The sequence below is a fragment of the Manacus candei genome, unplaced genomic scaffold (genome assembly GCF_025592945.1).
Source record: "Manacus candei isolate 608988 ecotype Guabito, Panama unplaced genomic scaffold, ASM2559294v1 h1tg000152l, whole genome shotgun sequence".
NCBI classification, from domain to species: Eukaryota; Metazoa; Chordata; class Aves; order Passeriformes; family Pipridae; genus Manacus; species Manacus candei.
The window spans coordinates 207,394-224,209 of NW_026138200.1; the positions used below are offsets into that span (position 1 = coordinate 207,394).

A 16,816-nucleotide genomic window follows, 5' to 3' on the forward strand; every position below is an offset into this window, starting at 1 on the left:
TGATTTGTTACAGGACAAACTTAAACCTATACTTTAGACTTGCCTCCTTATCCAAATCTTTAGTTTCTCTAAATCCATTTCCAATTAGTTTCTCCTGGAGGTATAATTGTTGCACTGGCCTGCATTTAGGATAAGAGGTGAATACAGCTTTAGGTTCCAAATGTCTTGTTTTCAGTCCTGGGAACTGAGGACCCTTGTTTGTGAGCTGGTAGTTCCAGTACCTTACTAGAAACATATTTTTAATGCCATAGAAATGCAAACCACAAAGGGGAAAAAAAAAGGAAAGGAGATTACCTTCCTGAAAAAATGACCCCTCTTTTTTTGGACTTAGCCAATGACTTGAAAGATTTGTTTTGCGCTTAACATTGGAACAAACCTGCAGTCATTTAGGAACTTCATGGTTTCCATTAAACCACACAGCATGGACGTTTGGAATTTCATGGCAGCTGTGAAGTGAGAAAGTGGATCTTGTTTTTCCAAAGTACCGACCTCTGCCCAGAGTTAACACCCACACACATTCACTCATATTCCTTAGCCAATTCATGTCATTAAGGAGACTCGAAGAACAGACCAAACAAAGAAAAAAAACAAACCAAAATAAAACAAAATCCAACAAAAAAACAAAACAACCTCACCTAACCGTCTTTCTTAAGCACTGAAAAGTAAAATAGTACAAGTGGAAATGTAATGTTTAAATGCAGCAAACTCATTGTGTCCATTTACAGTGTTTACAGCATTAACCCTGCAATTGAAAAACTGAATTATTGGAAACCACCTAATTACCCAAACATTTACCCCTCTGCAGGTGTAAATACATGGGCCTAATAAGCCTTCCCATTGTGAAAGCAGTTACTTAAATTATATTAAAATATTAAAAACTATTTAATGAGCTTTTTTCCCCCTAAAGTAAATTGACTGTGTGCCTTAACCTGCTTCAGGCAAAGGAAGTTTCAAACATATTGGTTTTGAAACTAGCCATTATTTCCCATGTTGCAAAAATGGCAATTTTATTTCCCAACAGCAAATGAAACTGTCAGGAAAATTTAGATGCAATAAAATTGGGTGGTTAAACCAACATGCTGGATTCGGAATAAAACTGAATTAAAGGAATTAAAATTAAGCATTATGTCAGTCAAACTTTATAAAAACTATTTGAAATGGTGGGGGAGAGATGTTGGGGTGGGGGTTTTTTTGCAAAAGTTAGGTTTTGGACTTGGTGAGGTCCACTCATAACAACCAATTTTATGTGCATCAACAGTGTCACATTTGAAATTTGTGCAACGAAAAATATTTTGCATAAAACGTGTTGCTTCTGGCAACATTTCTGCCTAAATAAAAAGTTGTCAGGCAGTGTGTGACTTTAGTGGTACAGAGTTTTAAAATGGTGGCTTCAGTCCAAGGCTAGCTAATAATGGCTGACATGCACTGGAATCTTGAGGCCTAAATCAACATTGTTTTCACAGCTGTAATTAAGCCACCTAATCAGAAGCACATTTTGACGGGACAGTTTCTGGAAGCCATACATTACAATTTCTTATGCCTGGAGCGCAGTGGATCATGAGAGGTCCTCATTTAATTTCAGGTTAGAAAAAAAAAGGCTGTAAAATGAAAAGAGTATAAAAAAAAGCAGTGTATGGCTGTTGAAATGAAGCAGGCCTATGTGTTCATGCCTTGACCAACTCTGCATCCCACCCTCCTTCGGCTCTCTGCCGAGTCCCCAGCTCTCAAGTGGCAGCTGCACACAGTGAGATTAAGGGCTTCTGCCAAAGTCAACAGATGAGCTGGTCTGAACTGGCTCTCTGTGTGTTCTGATTGTAAATTGTGCTGGTGATGATTAGAGAACTCTAACACAGGATGTCGAGTCTTAAACTGTCCAGAGAAAATATTTTTTTTTTTTTTTAAGTTCAGGAAATTTTTTTAAACTTCTTTTGTGGCTTGGTACATAGTGTTTTGTCTATAACTTTCAGATGATTCAAACATGAATTCACACAAATCAAGAAACTATATTATTAAAAAAATACACCATTACTTGCTCACAGCAAGATCCCCCATATGAGAATGTTTACTTAGCAGTGCTGCTGCAGAATGCAATTCTCTGACTAGTACACTCCAGCAGTCTTGTGCTTCTTCCACCTGTCAAGTGGAAGACACCCCTAAAATTCAGACTATCAACTACTTTTGTTGTGTGACTCTCACTTTGGGATATTGTCATACCTCTTACAACAGCTAAACTGTCTTGCTCTTTTTCTGAAGCATAGCTACATTAGTAACTTCAACATAAACTTTCAACCCCAGAGGCCACTGTAAAACTATCAATATGAAGGCACCAGTCACTGGGGTCTGATTACATTTGGTTCTGCACTTTAATTACATGTGGATTCTATTAACCGAACCTTTTGCCTTATAGGCAACATTTCAATCAAATTACTGTAATTTTCAAATATGTTACAACAGTCTGACAAGTTTAAAGTTCACATACCTAGAATATTGAGTATCAAGAAATTTTTGCATAGAGAAGGAAGTATTCTTTACAAAATAGCAAATGTGATGTTGGATTACTGTAACTGGTTTTGAACACCTTGCCTTAAGTTACATAATGTGATTTATAATATCGGTTTCATATTATTATTATTTTAAACTACATGATTTATACTCTTTGGTTACAACTATTACTTGTGTAAGCAACATCACATGACCAGGTGAGCATTTGCGTTGGGGTATCTGCATTCCTTGGCTATGCAGTAAGGCTGGCAAGTGATGCCCAACTGCTTAAAATCAGGTAAGAAATGCAAATATTTCAGTAAAAACATAATTTCTGGGAGATATTACTCTTTAGTGGATTCAATCTTATAGAGACTTCAAGCTTATTAACTCCTATGAATAGTGTTTTCTATTTTTGCCCATCTGATATCTCCATACTTTCCTGTCTGTGACCATCTCAATAATTGAGAAATTTTCCTTGTGGACCTGTCAGAATTTTCTTTACTTACTATCACTTTAGGAACATTTATATGTTTCACAGCACTTAAACCACACACTGGCATTTAACAGTACTGAGCAAAAGTTACTATTATTTGAGGTCCATATTTACTGAAGTCTGTCCTAGACTATTTCCAGGAAATCACATCAAGAAAGAGGGTAACAACAAAAATAACAAGTCCAATGACTTTTGCAAGGCAAGTTAAGAATAAGCATCTCCAAATCTTTCACAAAACAAGTTTAACTGTGCATAAGGCTAGCAAGAGGTAGTGAAAAAGCCAAGGAGAGTTTTCATCAAGGACCTATCTGCTTCTTGCAACATCTGGGAAGAATTCTTCCAGCTACATAAGAGATATGGCTCTGGCCCATGAAAGACACCCTCTGATATTTAACACACCACCGATGGAGTGAGTGCCTTTCTCCTATGCAGAAAGTGGAAAAGCAAATGTTTTCTTTCTCTCCAGTTCCATCCTCATAATTCTACCTTTAGGACAATGTACCCCTGTTAGATGCAGGTCTTAGCCTTAAAATACAGATGAATTGGTGACACAGAAACAAATTGCATGGGGAAAAAACAATGCCACTGCATCCACGCCCTGCAACACTGTGCTTGCAGCAACAAAGCCTTGGACAGCATGGATTCACATGCTTGCCATATGACTAAATATGATGACACATGTTGCCCCACAGCACCCCCAAAATAATTGCTTATGACTGTACTACTGCACAATAGAGCACTTAAAAGCTCTCCGTTCAAGGTCTACTTATTATTGCACCTCTGAATGAATGTACAAGTATAGTAATAAACTAATGTATTTGAAGAAGAATTAAAATGAATAAAAGCAGCAGAATTCAGTACTGGTAAGAATTCAGAACTGTCAAGTGTTCATTTAACAGGGAACCTTGAAGCATAGTCCATTCATAGTGTTCATATTACTGGATGCTGCTGAACAAGAAGTAGGCAGGAAGACCATTACAAAATGTTAATAGTTGTATAACAGAAAAAAAAAAGACATTTTAGAAATGTAAGGAAAATTTCAGAAGAACTTGGTAAAGAAAAAAAAACAAACAGAAGTTTAAAAAAAAAATGGCAACCAGGAAACCCCCCAATCAACAAAAGAGAGATACAGGAATAGGGAACAATAGAAAAGAAAATAGAGGGGAGGGGAGGGAGGGGAAGAGAGGGGAGGGAAGGGGACTGTCTAATTTTGAAACCAAACACATACTCAAGAAGTCATCACTCCCTTTCATTTAAAGTAAGAAAAAAAAATCTGTTCTATTTTAATACAGAAATTTAGTGCAGAACTTCTTCCCCAAAATCAGAACAGAACAGTACCAACTGAAATATTAAAATGTAAGTCACTCCACAAAGCTGTGATAGTTGAAGTTATTAAAAGTGTCATGCTTAATACAACTTTTACAAATATTAGGGAAAAGCTTTACAGAAACCCCAAATATACAAAATATAGCATAATCACTTATATTTTTTTTCATAGCAACCTGAGACTCTCATTCTGAGGTTTTTTTGCCTTTATATTAAAATTTTAAAACACTTCCTACTAATGCTTATGCTTACATTCAGATTAAATGGCATCTAAAGGAAGAACTATTGTTCTCCCAGAGGGCCAATATATCCCTTCAACACATATAGTATCATCTTTACATGGACACTGCAGGCAGACACAAATTACTTAAAAAGCACTGCCTTGAATCACAGGCTTTGGAGAGCTAGGGAAGGCAAGGCGTTTGTTTTCATTGTAACATAACAAGCAGCTGGATAGTCCTTCATAGACAGGACTAACAACATCTTTGCTAAAAGCTCTCTCAATCCAAACAAAAGCAAACCTTGCTGCAAGTTCTGCAGACTTCCCAATCTTAGTACACAAGTGGTCATCTTGATTTAACAACAAAAACAATCATAATAGGCAAAGGAGAAGCCCAAAATTACACTGGCCACAAGCTCAGCAGGACACATATAAACCTAATAGAAAACATCAAAAGAGTCCAAGTTTTCATTCAATAATTATCACCTCAAGATGTTAAAACTGAAACTCAGCACTGATTAATATAGTTTCTAATCACAATAATATCCCAGCTGCTAGAAGCAGGATAAGAAATTAATATAATTCTGTAGGAGACAACCAAAGCCACCACAGCCTCTGAATATACATTTTCCAGTGTGTTTATGACATTTGCTTTAGTGACAGCTCTCTTCCTACAGATCTTCTGTTTCAAAAACAAAGACAATCCTCATTTTCTTTATGGTCCTTTGCTACACAAGACTAAAAGAAGAAAAAAGAAGGACAACAACAGTAACCAAAAAAACTCCAAAACTTTCTCCTTTGTCCTCTGTAAAAAGTAAGAAAAAAATGGAGGACAAATACATCAAGTGTATGCCAGTTCCACATCCTACACAGTCTTATTCTAGAGATACTTGGCTACATGTTTATAACAGTTTACGGGTCTGGCCTCCTGCCTCTGTGAGACAAATAAATCTGTATTCAATAATTCCCCTAGAGAGAGATCTCAGATCTGAAGAATCACCTTATTAGCCTTAAACAAATCCAAGTACCTTTGTGGGCAACAATATTTTTAGACCAGAAATTATTTCTGAAATCGGATTTTAATTTTTGTAACTTTTGTGAGAAGCATTAAAATCCAAATCTCCTAATAAACATTTTGTTTATGTGAACAGCTAATAACATTCTGTTTTAACATGCTACATCCCTAAATGGTGAAATTCTTCAGATCCAAAGTTCAACTACTTACTGTACCGCCAAAACTAAAGAAATCACAATGTATACTTTTCCAGCAACAGCAGCAATGAACAGGTCCTTTTAGAAGATACAGTAGTAAAATTAATCCCTCTGTTAACTAGTATCATCCCTTTCTCCTCGGAAAAAAAATTCAGTTGACACTAATTTTATTGTTCTAATATGTTTATAGATAAATACTATTGCATTTCCCTACAGAAACTATACAGCATGAAGAGAAATGCTGGCTAAGAAACCATATCCAAATGACAAAATTTTCTTGAAAAGCAGACTTACCATTTGTAAGGTCTCTTTCATGAAGACATGCGTTTTGGAGCCTGAACTTTAGAGCTGCAATGTGAAGCTGTAGAGATTCTGTTTCTCTCACTAATGTTTCAACTCTGGAAACTGCAAGTTGGTAGAGTTCCATGAAACTTTGAATCACGGCCTTTAGAAAGTAAAATAAATCATCAGTGCCAGGCAAGTTATACTTAAATGCCAAAAGCATACATCCAAATTCATAGAGAAGACCTAATTTTTTTTAATTGGAGAAATGAAACAAAAGTTCTGAGCCCGGCAAAACTTCAGTCTCAGGAATTAAACAAAGGTCTAACATGGTATTCCTTCTAAAATCTGAAATATTAATAGCATTGAGGAAAAGCAAATGACTGTGTATCCCAATTAGAAGGTGCTTTGATAAACTGTTTTCAGTCATGCAGTCCTGCATTGAAGAGTTGATACTATTTTCCATTTCATTTAACTACAAGACTCAGTGTGTGTTCGATTTGTTTACAAAGAATCACTACCCAATTTCAGGTAAATTTTCATGCTTTCAGAATGAGTCCTTCCACTTCATGTTAAGAAAATTAATTTGGCAGAAACTAAAGAAACATGGTAAACCTACAGACCTCTGAAGGTAAATAATCTCATTACAGTACAGCTGGGAAAATGTATTGTTTTCATGTATATAGTGGAAAAATGTCCCAATCCTGTAATATTGATCAGAATGATAATACAGTTAGCAGCACAAGAGAGTACAAATGATTTGACACTACTGGTAACTTTATATCTACCCTAAATAGTCTAACACTGTTCAGATTATTGGACTTCTTTACAACTGGTTAATCACATTTCATAAGCTCAGTTTTCCCCTTTGAAATGACCTGTAGTGAGTTCTACTGTAAGAACATATTACAGATAATATGAAATAGACTTTTGGAATATAAGACTGTGGTATAGACAAGAATAAACTTAGTACCACAAACAGGCACTCACAAAGATTTTTACTGTTTTCCTTTCTTTATTCTCAAACACAACACTGCTTTTCAGAATAAAAGTTAACATAGCTGAAATCAATAAAGATATTTTATTGTGAAGTGTAGAAAACAGCAGTGGCAAATTAACAACATCATAATTTTTCTCATCAGAAATAATATCCAAAATGTTTTAAATACTATGGTGCTAGTCCTAAAAGTGTACTCACATAGCTCTGTAAGTCTGCCACTGTCAGCTCTGATCCTACTTTTAAAATTTTTCATTCCACATTCAACATGACTAAAATGTTGCAGCTCTTCAAAAACAATACCAAGGAAGAATGTGGATATATCTCACACTCTATATAAAAATATCTGAGAGTCTTCATATGGCAACTGCCCACATGTTAAAAATTAGACGCATGTTGAAATAGGTCTACGGACTGGGCCTGTAACTCATAAACAAGGTTTATACCATTGCATCATAACAAGCTGTGTCTCAAACCTCACAGAAAAAAAATCTTAGGTGTTCCTTTGATTACTTCACACATGATACTTAAAGGTGTCACTGAACTGGAATATATAGAGATGTTTCCTCACCTTCTTCCTTTTCCCAAAGCTAGTGAAGCCACTAACCTATACAGTGTCATCCTACAGCTCCACAGCCACTCTAAGTCCATGCAGATATTTGAAATAGTGTTTTCTAATTCCTTGCTGATCTACTCAGCTCTTTAATTTGTTTTCTTGTTAAATAAGTTTGAAAATTTTCAGTCTAGGAAAAATGTATTCCTGAGCTTTTATTTTCAGACACAGCAATTCTATTTTTCTAAGAGTTCTAGATTTCTTTTTAGTCCAGAAAGAAGCGACTTAGCAGCAGCTAATGATTCATTACCAATTACCTGTGTAGCATTCATACACCCACAGGTACACACTTGTTCCAGTATATCCCAACTATCCAGCAAAGAACCAGGGTCAGTTTAGATTTCTCTTGCTCAGGACCAGGTTAGAGCAATCAACATTTTTGAGTCTTCCAGTGGGTGGCATGGAATCCATGATAATGAGTGTGCAGAACATTTATTCTAAATGACATGGAGAAAGGTAAATACATTGGGTTTTCAGATGTGCCATTGGAAGGCACGAATGATTTTACAGAACTCATGTCGGTCACAAATTGAGTGACCTATCTGCTTTACGTCATACAAAAGTTCCACTTATTAGAAAGCTTGATACACGGGGAATGGGCAGAGAACCTGGCCACTTGCAAATTACAAGAGGTCACCTAATGACTAAATGCATCTCTAAAGGAGTTCAGAACTTTAATTTAGATCCCTATTTGAATATTACAGACACAAATATACTGCACCGCTGAAAACTGTTCCATGATCAAGAAAATCAGTTGACAGAATCTCCTGGAATGCAAACCTAGTTCTGTAGAAGTTTTTTCCTTTCCCGCTATGGAATGTTTTCTTTTGGTTTTAAGTATACGTACAAATAAGATATATGTATATCTTTTGAGTATACACAACAATAAGATGCTTCAGCAACCCTCCTGGTTAATTTTTATAACATAAAATTTGACATTCATACACATCTGCAAGATCTGCATTTTAGCGAGCACTTCTGCTTTTGAATGTGTTCACAATACTATGACATGCAAACAGGGAACAGAACATAAAACAATAAAAAATAGTCTTCAGTTACAAATGAAAATATTTCAAAAATAGACACCAGAAAATTAATTCTGTTCAGAAAGGCCAGAGGTAGTGATCCCCACACATTACAGGAACCAGTACTATTGCAACTCAGACTACTTCAAAAGTTAAACATTTTCAGACAGACAAGTATTATAGGAAAGTTAGTGGGGAGAAGACTTAACCAAGGAGGCCACAAAACCAGTGGAGTTGAAGAATACTAATTTTGAACATTACTGGTTTTAAGTGCCCCTGCTTGTGCAAGGGGCTGGGACCAGATGACCTCCAGAGGTTCCTTTCAATTTCAACATAATTCAGTGATTAAAAGTCATCCTAAGGATGGAACATGATGCAAGTTAATAGCTGAAATTTACATAGGACTGTCAACTTTAAGACCACAAATTGTAAGCAATTACTCCATGTTAATCAAAGACAAAAAGAGGAAAACAATCAGATGCTAAGTGATTTTTTCCTGTAACCTCTTTCCTTTCCTTTTACTCCACACAATGTTTTATTTTATAGAGAATATCACTAGTATTTAACATTCTACATCATGTGCTACTGATATGGCAGAAGCAAATGGTAGGAGTGTCTTCAATGCCAAAAGTGTTTTTAATGTGAGAGGAGACCCATGCTCCAACACTAAGACAAGGCACAGGCAACTTCATGAAAACAGATGCGTGACTTTACACATAACTGGTTGCAACTCACAGGCTAAAAATATATTCATAACATTGACATGGAAAAAGGATGCTTTTATGATGAAGATGCTGGACTAGACACAGAATTTGCAAGAATGCCCAAGTTCCATTTTCAAATCTTACTGTTAATAGACAAATTATTTTAAGTCTAAGTACTTCTAAGGATCATCTTTCTTTACAGCTATTTAAACATTGAAAACAGTATCTTCATCTAGAAAATCCCTAAAAGCACTCTAACCATCTTTAGAGCACAAAGTAAATCAGAAAATTTTGAAAAAATCAGTTAAGCGCTATTCATATCATAAAGGAAGAAAGTATTTTAAATTTTAGATCTTTATTCAATTAGAAAAAGGGTCTCTGAATATTCTGAGTGGAAAAAGACCCTTACAACCTGTTCAAAGATGTCTCATCTGTAATATGAGGACTGCATAAAAATTTTTTGGCTTAGGCTACATGTTGGTAAAGCTGAGAAACCAAAATTGGGAGTAAAAACAAAACAAAGTGGATGCTGTTTACAAACTACAGATCAACAAAGTAGCGATATTGAAGCTATGCTTTCTTCGTCCAGATTAATCTTTAAAAGGACTGAGAACACTTAAGCTTAGGACAGTTCTCCAGGGGACATTAAAACTAATTTTTTCTAACGTTCCTTCCATGTACTTTTGAATAACCAATCACTGCCTAGTCCTATACACCATTTCTAGAACCAGTAATTTTCAGGAGCACAGTGCTGTAGATGCTGTAAAACAGCTTTCGTGTGTATTACTGGCTCTAAATTTACAAGACTGAAAGACTCCAGTCTCCACAGGTATTTTATTTAAATGGAAAAATGGCTAATACTGACAAATTACATAACAATCTTAAAGAAATTGGAAACATGAAAAGAAGATAAATCTTTTTAAAAATTAATTTATGAAATTCAAAGGTTATTCAAACATCAGCTGTTCTCAATGAAGTTATAGTAAAAACATATGACAAGAAGTACATAGATTGGCATATGCAAATTAGCAAACCTCTCATCAATGTTTTAATGTATTTATTATACATTATAAAAATGGCCTTTTAAATTCCAAATTAAAAGAATGTAGATGTTGTCCTCCGTGTCTCACTATGGAGAACACAGTTAAAAATGAAATTATTTGGATTATGAGTTATAAGTGGTAGAGAATAAAAATTTCCATTTAAAGTTTTAGACTCCTCCAAAGTTACAAATAAAATACCAAGTTATTAAGAATCAGTTTCTTTATTTTTATGTCTATAACTTCAACTCAGGATCTTCTTGGGCCTGCTGTTATCACAGAACCACAGCTTGTCTTTGGAAGGAACAAAACTAGAGGAAGGAAACCCTATGTTGAAATGATGTTTATCAAGAGGTGTCAAAAAGACTTACATCCTGACAATATAAACATTGACTTTATAGCATCCGATGCAGCAGTCAGAATAACAAGACCATCTACTTTACAAAAAAAACCCAAAAAAGTACAAAAAAGTTGAAATTCACATTTGACTGTTTGGTTCTCCCTTTAGGAAATTCTTCAACTAAAAACAGTGTTAGCAGGTAGTAAAATACCCCAGGCCTGCATATACAAAAGATAAAAAAGAACGAGAGAAGGAATAATGAACGGACTTCAGACAAATAAAAGATTAACTCTAGCACAGCAAACTGCTTACATGAGAATCTGAAAAGACTGAGAATTTCATTTATGGTACAGAATTTGGCTGGAGTTCTGCATACCTGTCATTAATGCCTTGCTTCAAACTGACATAAATAAGGTTCGTTATAAAATGAGTCCAGAAAACAAAATATACATCAATGAGTTTTTGTTTTCAGAAATAAGATTTCAGGATACTTATAGATTTAAGAGAGGTATGTTTGCAGAAGAAAGGATAAAATTAATTTCCCCCATACATTTTAGCATTTGAAAATCCATCTTGGTTGCCTTGAGCCATAGTCCAAAATGTCTAGTGGCATCAGTGGAGGATACAAATACAGCAGCTTCTCAGGCATCAGGAAAAAACCTCAAGGGAAACAGCATTCAGCAAAATTGCACTTTTGCAGCTGTTTGGCTCTTCTTTAATGATCTATTCTCCTTGTATTTCATTTCAACACTAAACATTTTGTTCAATTCCATTCAAGTGTGGCATGAACAATTTAAATGTGCCAAAAAGCAGGTCAGTTTTCTTACAACATTTTTCCCCAACAAAAGCTGACTCAGTGCCACACACAGTGCCCAATTCTATCCCCTTCACTTCAATAACAATTACTTTACCCTGTAGGTCTCAGAGGACAGCCCAAGGGAGTGAAGCTCTAAATAAAAATCTAGATTCTCTGCAAGAGGTAATGACATGACTTCCTACAAGAAAACTGAAAAGGGAGCATTGAACTTGACAGCAATGGAAGGGAAAGTGCTTCTACTGGAAACCACAGCAGATGGGCATAACAATAATTGCCATGAAAATTGTTACAAAGCGTAAGATTTTCAAAAATCATATCAATCTTTCAGAAAATGATAAATTAAGACAAATGTATTTGTAGCTATGATGAGGTAGAAAAGCATCTTTAGAATTTCATAGCAAAGGACCTACCTGCAGCCTTGACTACTCAGAAATATCTGTGGACCATGCAAGAAAATTACCATGTAACAAAATTAGGTTTTTTAGGCCAATAATGTTTACATGCAAAGACCATTCTCCCTGTCATTTGCACTAAGTCAAGCAAAGTTATATATAAAATGTAAAGGAGAATCAATCACTGCCCTGAAGAACTTCTAGTTTAAGCTACCGCTACGGAGAAAATGTTACCACTACACTGTACCTCTTCCCATCTTCTTACACAATTTTGGTAGAAAAAGAACATTTCAGTTTGTCAGGGAGGGAATTTTTCAAGCAAATGATTTTAGTGAGAAAGAAGTTTCAGGCTGGTACCCTTCCTACAACTTCTGTTGCAGTGTACATTCTAGGCAGGGATGAAACAAAGAGAGACAGATAGTCACTGAAAATACTATAAAGTCCACATTAAAGTGCCTCAACTGTGAGCATGAAAATCTGCTTAGTGTGAGCATAATATATTACCACTGATGAGAGGAACCAAACAGCAGCAGTCACTACAGAAAAGTCAGGATGTACTTTTATTATAAAATATGACAGTGCCCCATCACACGTTCAGTCTTAAGGAGAAAGAAGAGAGTAAAACTTCTCATCAAAATTCAGATGAAATGTCAAGTGAAAGTACAAGTTGTCTGAATCTTGATGATGTTGCTTTTGGCCTACTGAAGCGACATCTTGGAACCAGAAAAGATGTACAAAAGTTAAAGTACAGGATTCTGTTTTCCACAACCAAATTCATGGAAGTAAAATAAATTTTAAAAAGCATACTCTTTCCTATTTTCAGGAACTCTTACATATGAATAAGATATCCTATATAAGCAAAACAATTTTTATAAATAAATGCTACCTAAACACTAAAATCTATTGACTAGTTATAGGTGCATGTGTAGGAGAACAATATAAGGAGGGGAGAGAAGCAGGCATTAATCTATCAAGTTACTAAGTAGAAAAATCTGAAGCAACTTCACGTGGAAGGTAAATGTGAAATCTGAAAAACTCTTCTGTTCTTTGAAATGCTGTCCACAAACTACCCAACCTAAGTAACTAACTCAACTATTTGCCAACATTGTAGCTTACTCAAAATTAAAACAGTTGTTTTTCATTGGTTTTAAAGAGTGCTCTGTTAACTAAGACCACTTTCAATTACTCTTAGCAAAGAAATAGGCTTTACTCATGAAAAAATACTTCGTTTTAACCACCATAGAAAAAGTCTGTTGCTGACTCCAAGAGAACATGATCAACCCACAAAATCTGGGCTCAGTATAGACATTTCCTTGAGTATTTTGACTAGAGCTATGAAGTGATATAGATTATTCCCTTATGGCCACAAGAAACAGCTTCTCAATTGTAAATTAAAACATTTTAAAATTGAAGTAGATAAAAGGTTTTGCATATGTGGAAATGTGTCCACTTTGTATTTTCCATGCAAAAAGCTGAGTGTAGTCTTTGCTCTAGTTGCCATTTACTAGGAGAGACAAAGACCCCTTCTGGTAGACTTAGTCAATATGACAACTGTGATTATGTAGCTCATACACAAACACTCATTACTGAGTCCTAATCTTTGTATCAGATTTTGGGCGAATGCTAAACTCCAATGAGGGCTAGGAAGTCCTAGGGGCTAGGAAACGGTGCAAAGTTTTGTGAAATAGCTACTTCATTAGTTTTGTGAAATAGCTACTTCATTTCCTTTGCTTTTCTTATGAATGCCTATGGCAGCACTGCATTTTAAGTCAGCATAGATATTTCATCCTACATAAAGCAACATTTTGTAGTTTTACAAGGAAATTCTAAGCTATGGATAGCAAATTAATTTTTTCATTTTGGCTTCTCACGAAGCTCCAGTTATATACATAGATTCATGATGCCAGCACAGGAAAAAGCACTAGTCTCTATCTCTGTAGAGAACATAATGATCAAGAAAAGCTGAATTGCATCCCTCGCACCTTTAATCTAATGTCCACTGCCACATATAGGATGGACAGGTGTCCTCACTTCATTCTGACTAAACTCAGATGTTAGTGATTAACTAGTTTGCTTCATACATGCTTAAACTTAATGAAATTTTTACTAAAAAATACCCCAACAACATGCAAACAGCTAGATTTTCAATCAGACTTGCTTTCAAGACCTAATTTATTATATAAAAAATGTTTTATTAGAAATTTCAGTAACAACAGCTCATGTTCCAAAATCTGAGGAGTCAAAGAAAATTTAAAGAACATGGTACACCTACTACTGATCCTCACAATGAGCATCTCTCTTTACAAAGCAAAAGCTGGAGAATATTGGTAATGCCTTACAAAATTGGCACCATCACTGAGCTTGACAACTTGCTATCCTTAAAGCTTAGTATTACATAAATAAAATATTTTCTTCTCAAAGTTTGCTTTTAACCATCATAATCTGAGGAATAAGATCAAATAAAATAATCCTCATCATCTCTGAATATCAAGTTCTAACAGTGGATGTACATCTGAATAAAACTCTCGTTGGGAAAACATGATTCTGTTTGTCTGCCTTTTTGGCATTTGTCATATAAAATGACAGATTAGCTCAACTCAGAAAGGTGTAAATCTCAACCAACATATGCTAAAAGTTGGTGGAAAAGTGAGACTGCACTATACTGAAGTCTGGCCTCTTCAGTGCAAGAGGTCAATAAGCTAAGTGAGAATGGTGTTCACTTGGAACAGCTTTAAAGTGTTGAGGAATACACCCAGCCCAAGTAGATCAGCTTGCAAACTGTAAATGGAGAGGCAGATGGAGCCCTGGGTAGGAGCCTGAGACAATAGGCCGTGAACTGCCAAACTTTGGGATAACAAAGGGCATGAGAATTGGTGACAGCCAGTCAGGTGAATGGACACTGAGAGAGACGGCAGGAGCTGGAAATTGCCAACCTTCTGAATAACAAAAGACATGAAGACTGACGGTCAGCGAGGTGGATGCACACAGAGAGGGGGCAGGAGCCAAGGACTTGGGAGAACGAGCAGGATTTGTGTGCAGGGAGACTGTGAGTGTATAAAAGCCTAGGGGTTCCTTCACTGGGGGTCCTCCTTGGAGGTACCCAGCTTGAGTTGTTTCTGTTACAGTGCCAGGAATAAATGACTTTAGGGAATGAGACATCTGAGACGCTGCTAAGGGAAACACAGGGCCAAACCTGTAAGGAAACCTGGTCTGACTGTGTGAGTGTGGTGTGTGGGGGTAGTCAAGTGCAGCACCCCACCCGTGGGCTCACTGAGCCACCCGCTGTGAAGGGGCTTCAGTCCCAACAGCGAAAGTATCTGGCATTGGGAGTGTGACTGCCAGAGAGTCGCATGAATGGTCAGACTGAGAAGTTTCCTTAACAAAAGAAGAACTAACTTTTCTGATGGCAGACCTCTGGTTGTCCTCATTCAGACTAAGAATTCAAAGATGTGTTGCTACCAGATGAGCTTTTTACATAATATTTTTGAAGACATTGATTTTTAGCTTTGTCTTCAGACAAGAGGGCACAGTCTTAAGCTGTGCCGGGGAGGTTTAGGTTGGATGCTAGGAAGAAATTTTTTAAGGGAGTAATAAGACATTGGAATGGGCTGCCCAGGGAAGTGGTGGATTCACCATCCCTGGAGGTTTTTAAGAAGAGACTGGACGTGGCACTTAGTGCCATGGTCTAGTAACCATGGCAGTGTTGGATTAAGGGTTGGACTTGATGATCTCAGAGGTCTTTTCCAACCCGGTTGATTCTATGATTCTATGAAATGCACCGTCTTTCCGTTAAATGGAAACTTAAAATGAGATTGCAGAATATGATTCAAATTATTAGGTTGGGAGCCTGGCAAGTAAGGAACAGGCTGTTATGGTCCATTTCCTTGGCCAGAGCCAAGAGTCAACAATTAGATCCAATTCCTTAGAAGCCTAAGATACAGAGTGACTTTCTGAATTTTAATGGAACTGGATGCTTATAGCAACAGTGAAAGGAGAAAACTTAGGAGGATAGGCACGGGTGAGATGAGTTTGCCTAGAAAGTATAAAGTATTTTTCATCAGTAAGATCAGATGTAAAACATCCCATATCATAGGCTATTGTAATGAGACTGAGAAAGCCCTTCCTAGTCTTTCTATTTTTACCAAATTTGGTAATGAATGCAAGCACTGCACTAGCATGTACTTGAGTGGTGTCCTTAATGGTGGATCAACAAAAGCAACTGGTTCTTATCCAAGAATCCCAGGCTACTCTAACTTACAAACACCCAAGAGGATAGCATTTTTTAAACAATTTCTTATGTTAATTGGTTAGTACTTCCTAATCCATTTTTCAGAGCTGGACTGCTACCTGCAGTTAGGTCATTTATGAGTAATTGTGCCTATGAATGTTTCTAACAGAGAAACCACTTCCACAACTTAAGAATTCTAGAAACTATAAATGATTTCTACTATTTCCATCTTCTTGTAGTTCAGAAATGAGGAAAGCAACCTGAAAAGAAACAATTTCTGATGGAGTATCCAAGAATGTGAGGTGACAATCGATGCTAACATATGACTAGTATAAATAAGGTAAACTGGGAATATTTATTACAATTAACAATATTAGTATTAAATGAAATAGTAGAAGCCATTTTCAAAATAAACATAGAAAATAGTTTTTCAGAAAGTGTGTAGTTAAGCTGCAAAAGTCATTTCTGCAAGTCATGTGAATATTTACCTTTACATGGGTTCAAAAAGCAACGGGACAATGAACGGGTGCTGAACACAAAAACACTACTTTTGTTTCAGAAGGTCCATGAACAAAAATGGTGGAGGCTGGGAGAAATTCTGGAGACATTTTAGCCCAGTTTCTTATAATATTTTTGTTTATTA

At 36.1% G+C, this 16,816-nt stretch overlaps 1 protein-coding gene across 2 annotated transcripts in view; it reads right to left on the bottom strand.

Moving 5' to 3' along the window:
• The window catches only part of CCDC171 (coiled-coil domain containing 171), a 146,764-nt gene that overhangs the window by 11,103 nt on the left and 118,845 nt on the right, over positions 1 to 16,816 (bottom strand). For both annotated transcript variants that reach the window (XM_051772315.1, XM_051772314.1), the window contains one exon: positions 6,030 to 6,180. In XM_051772315.1, the coding sequence (XP_051628275.1) occupies positions 6,030 to 6,180 (151 nt within the window). The remainder of the gene's footprint in view (positions 1 to 6,029; positions 6,181 to 16,816) is intronic.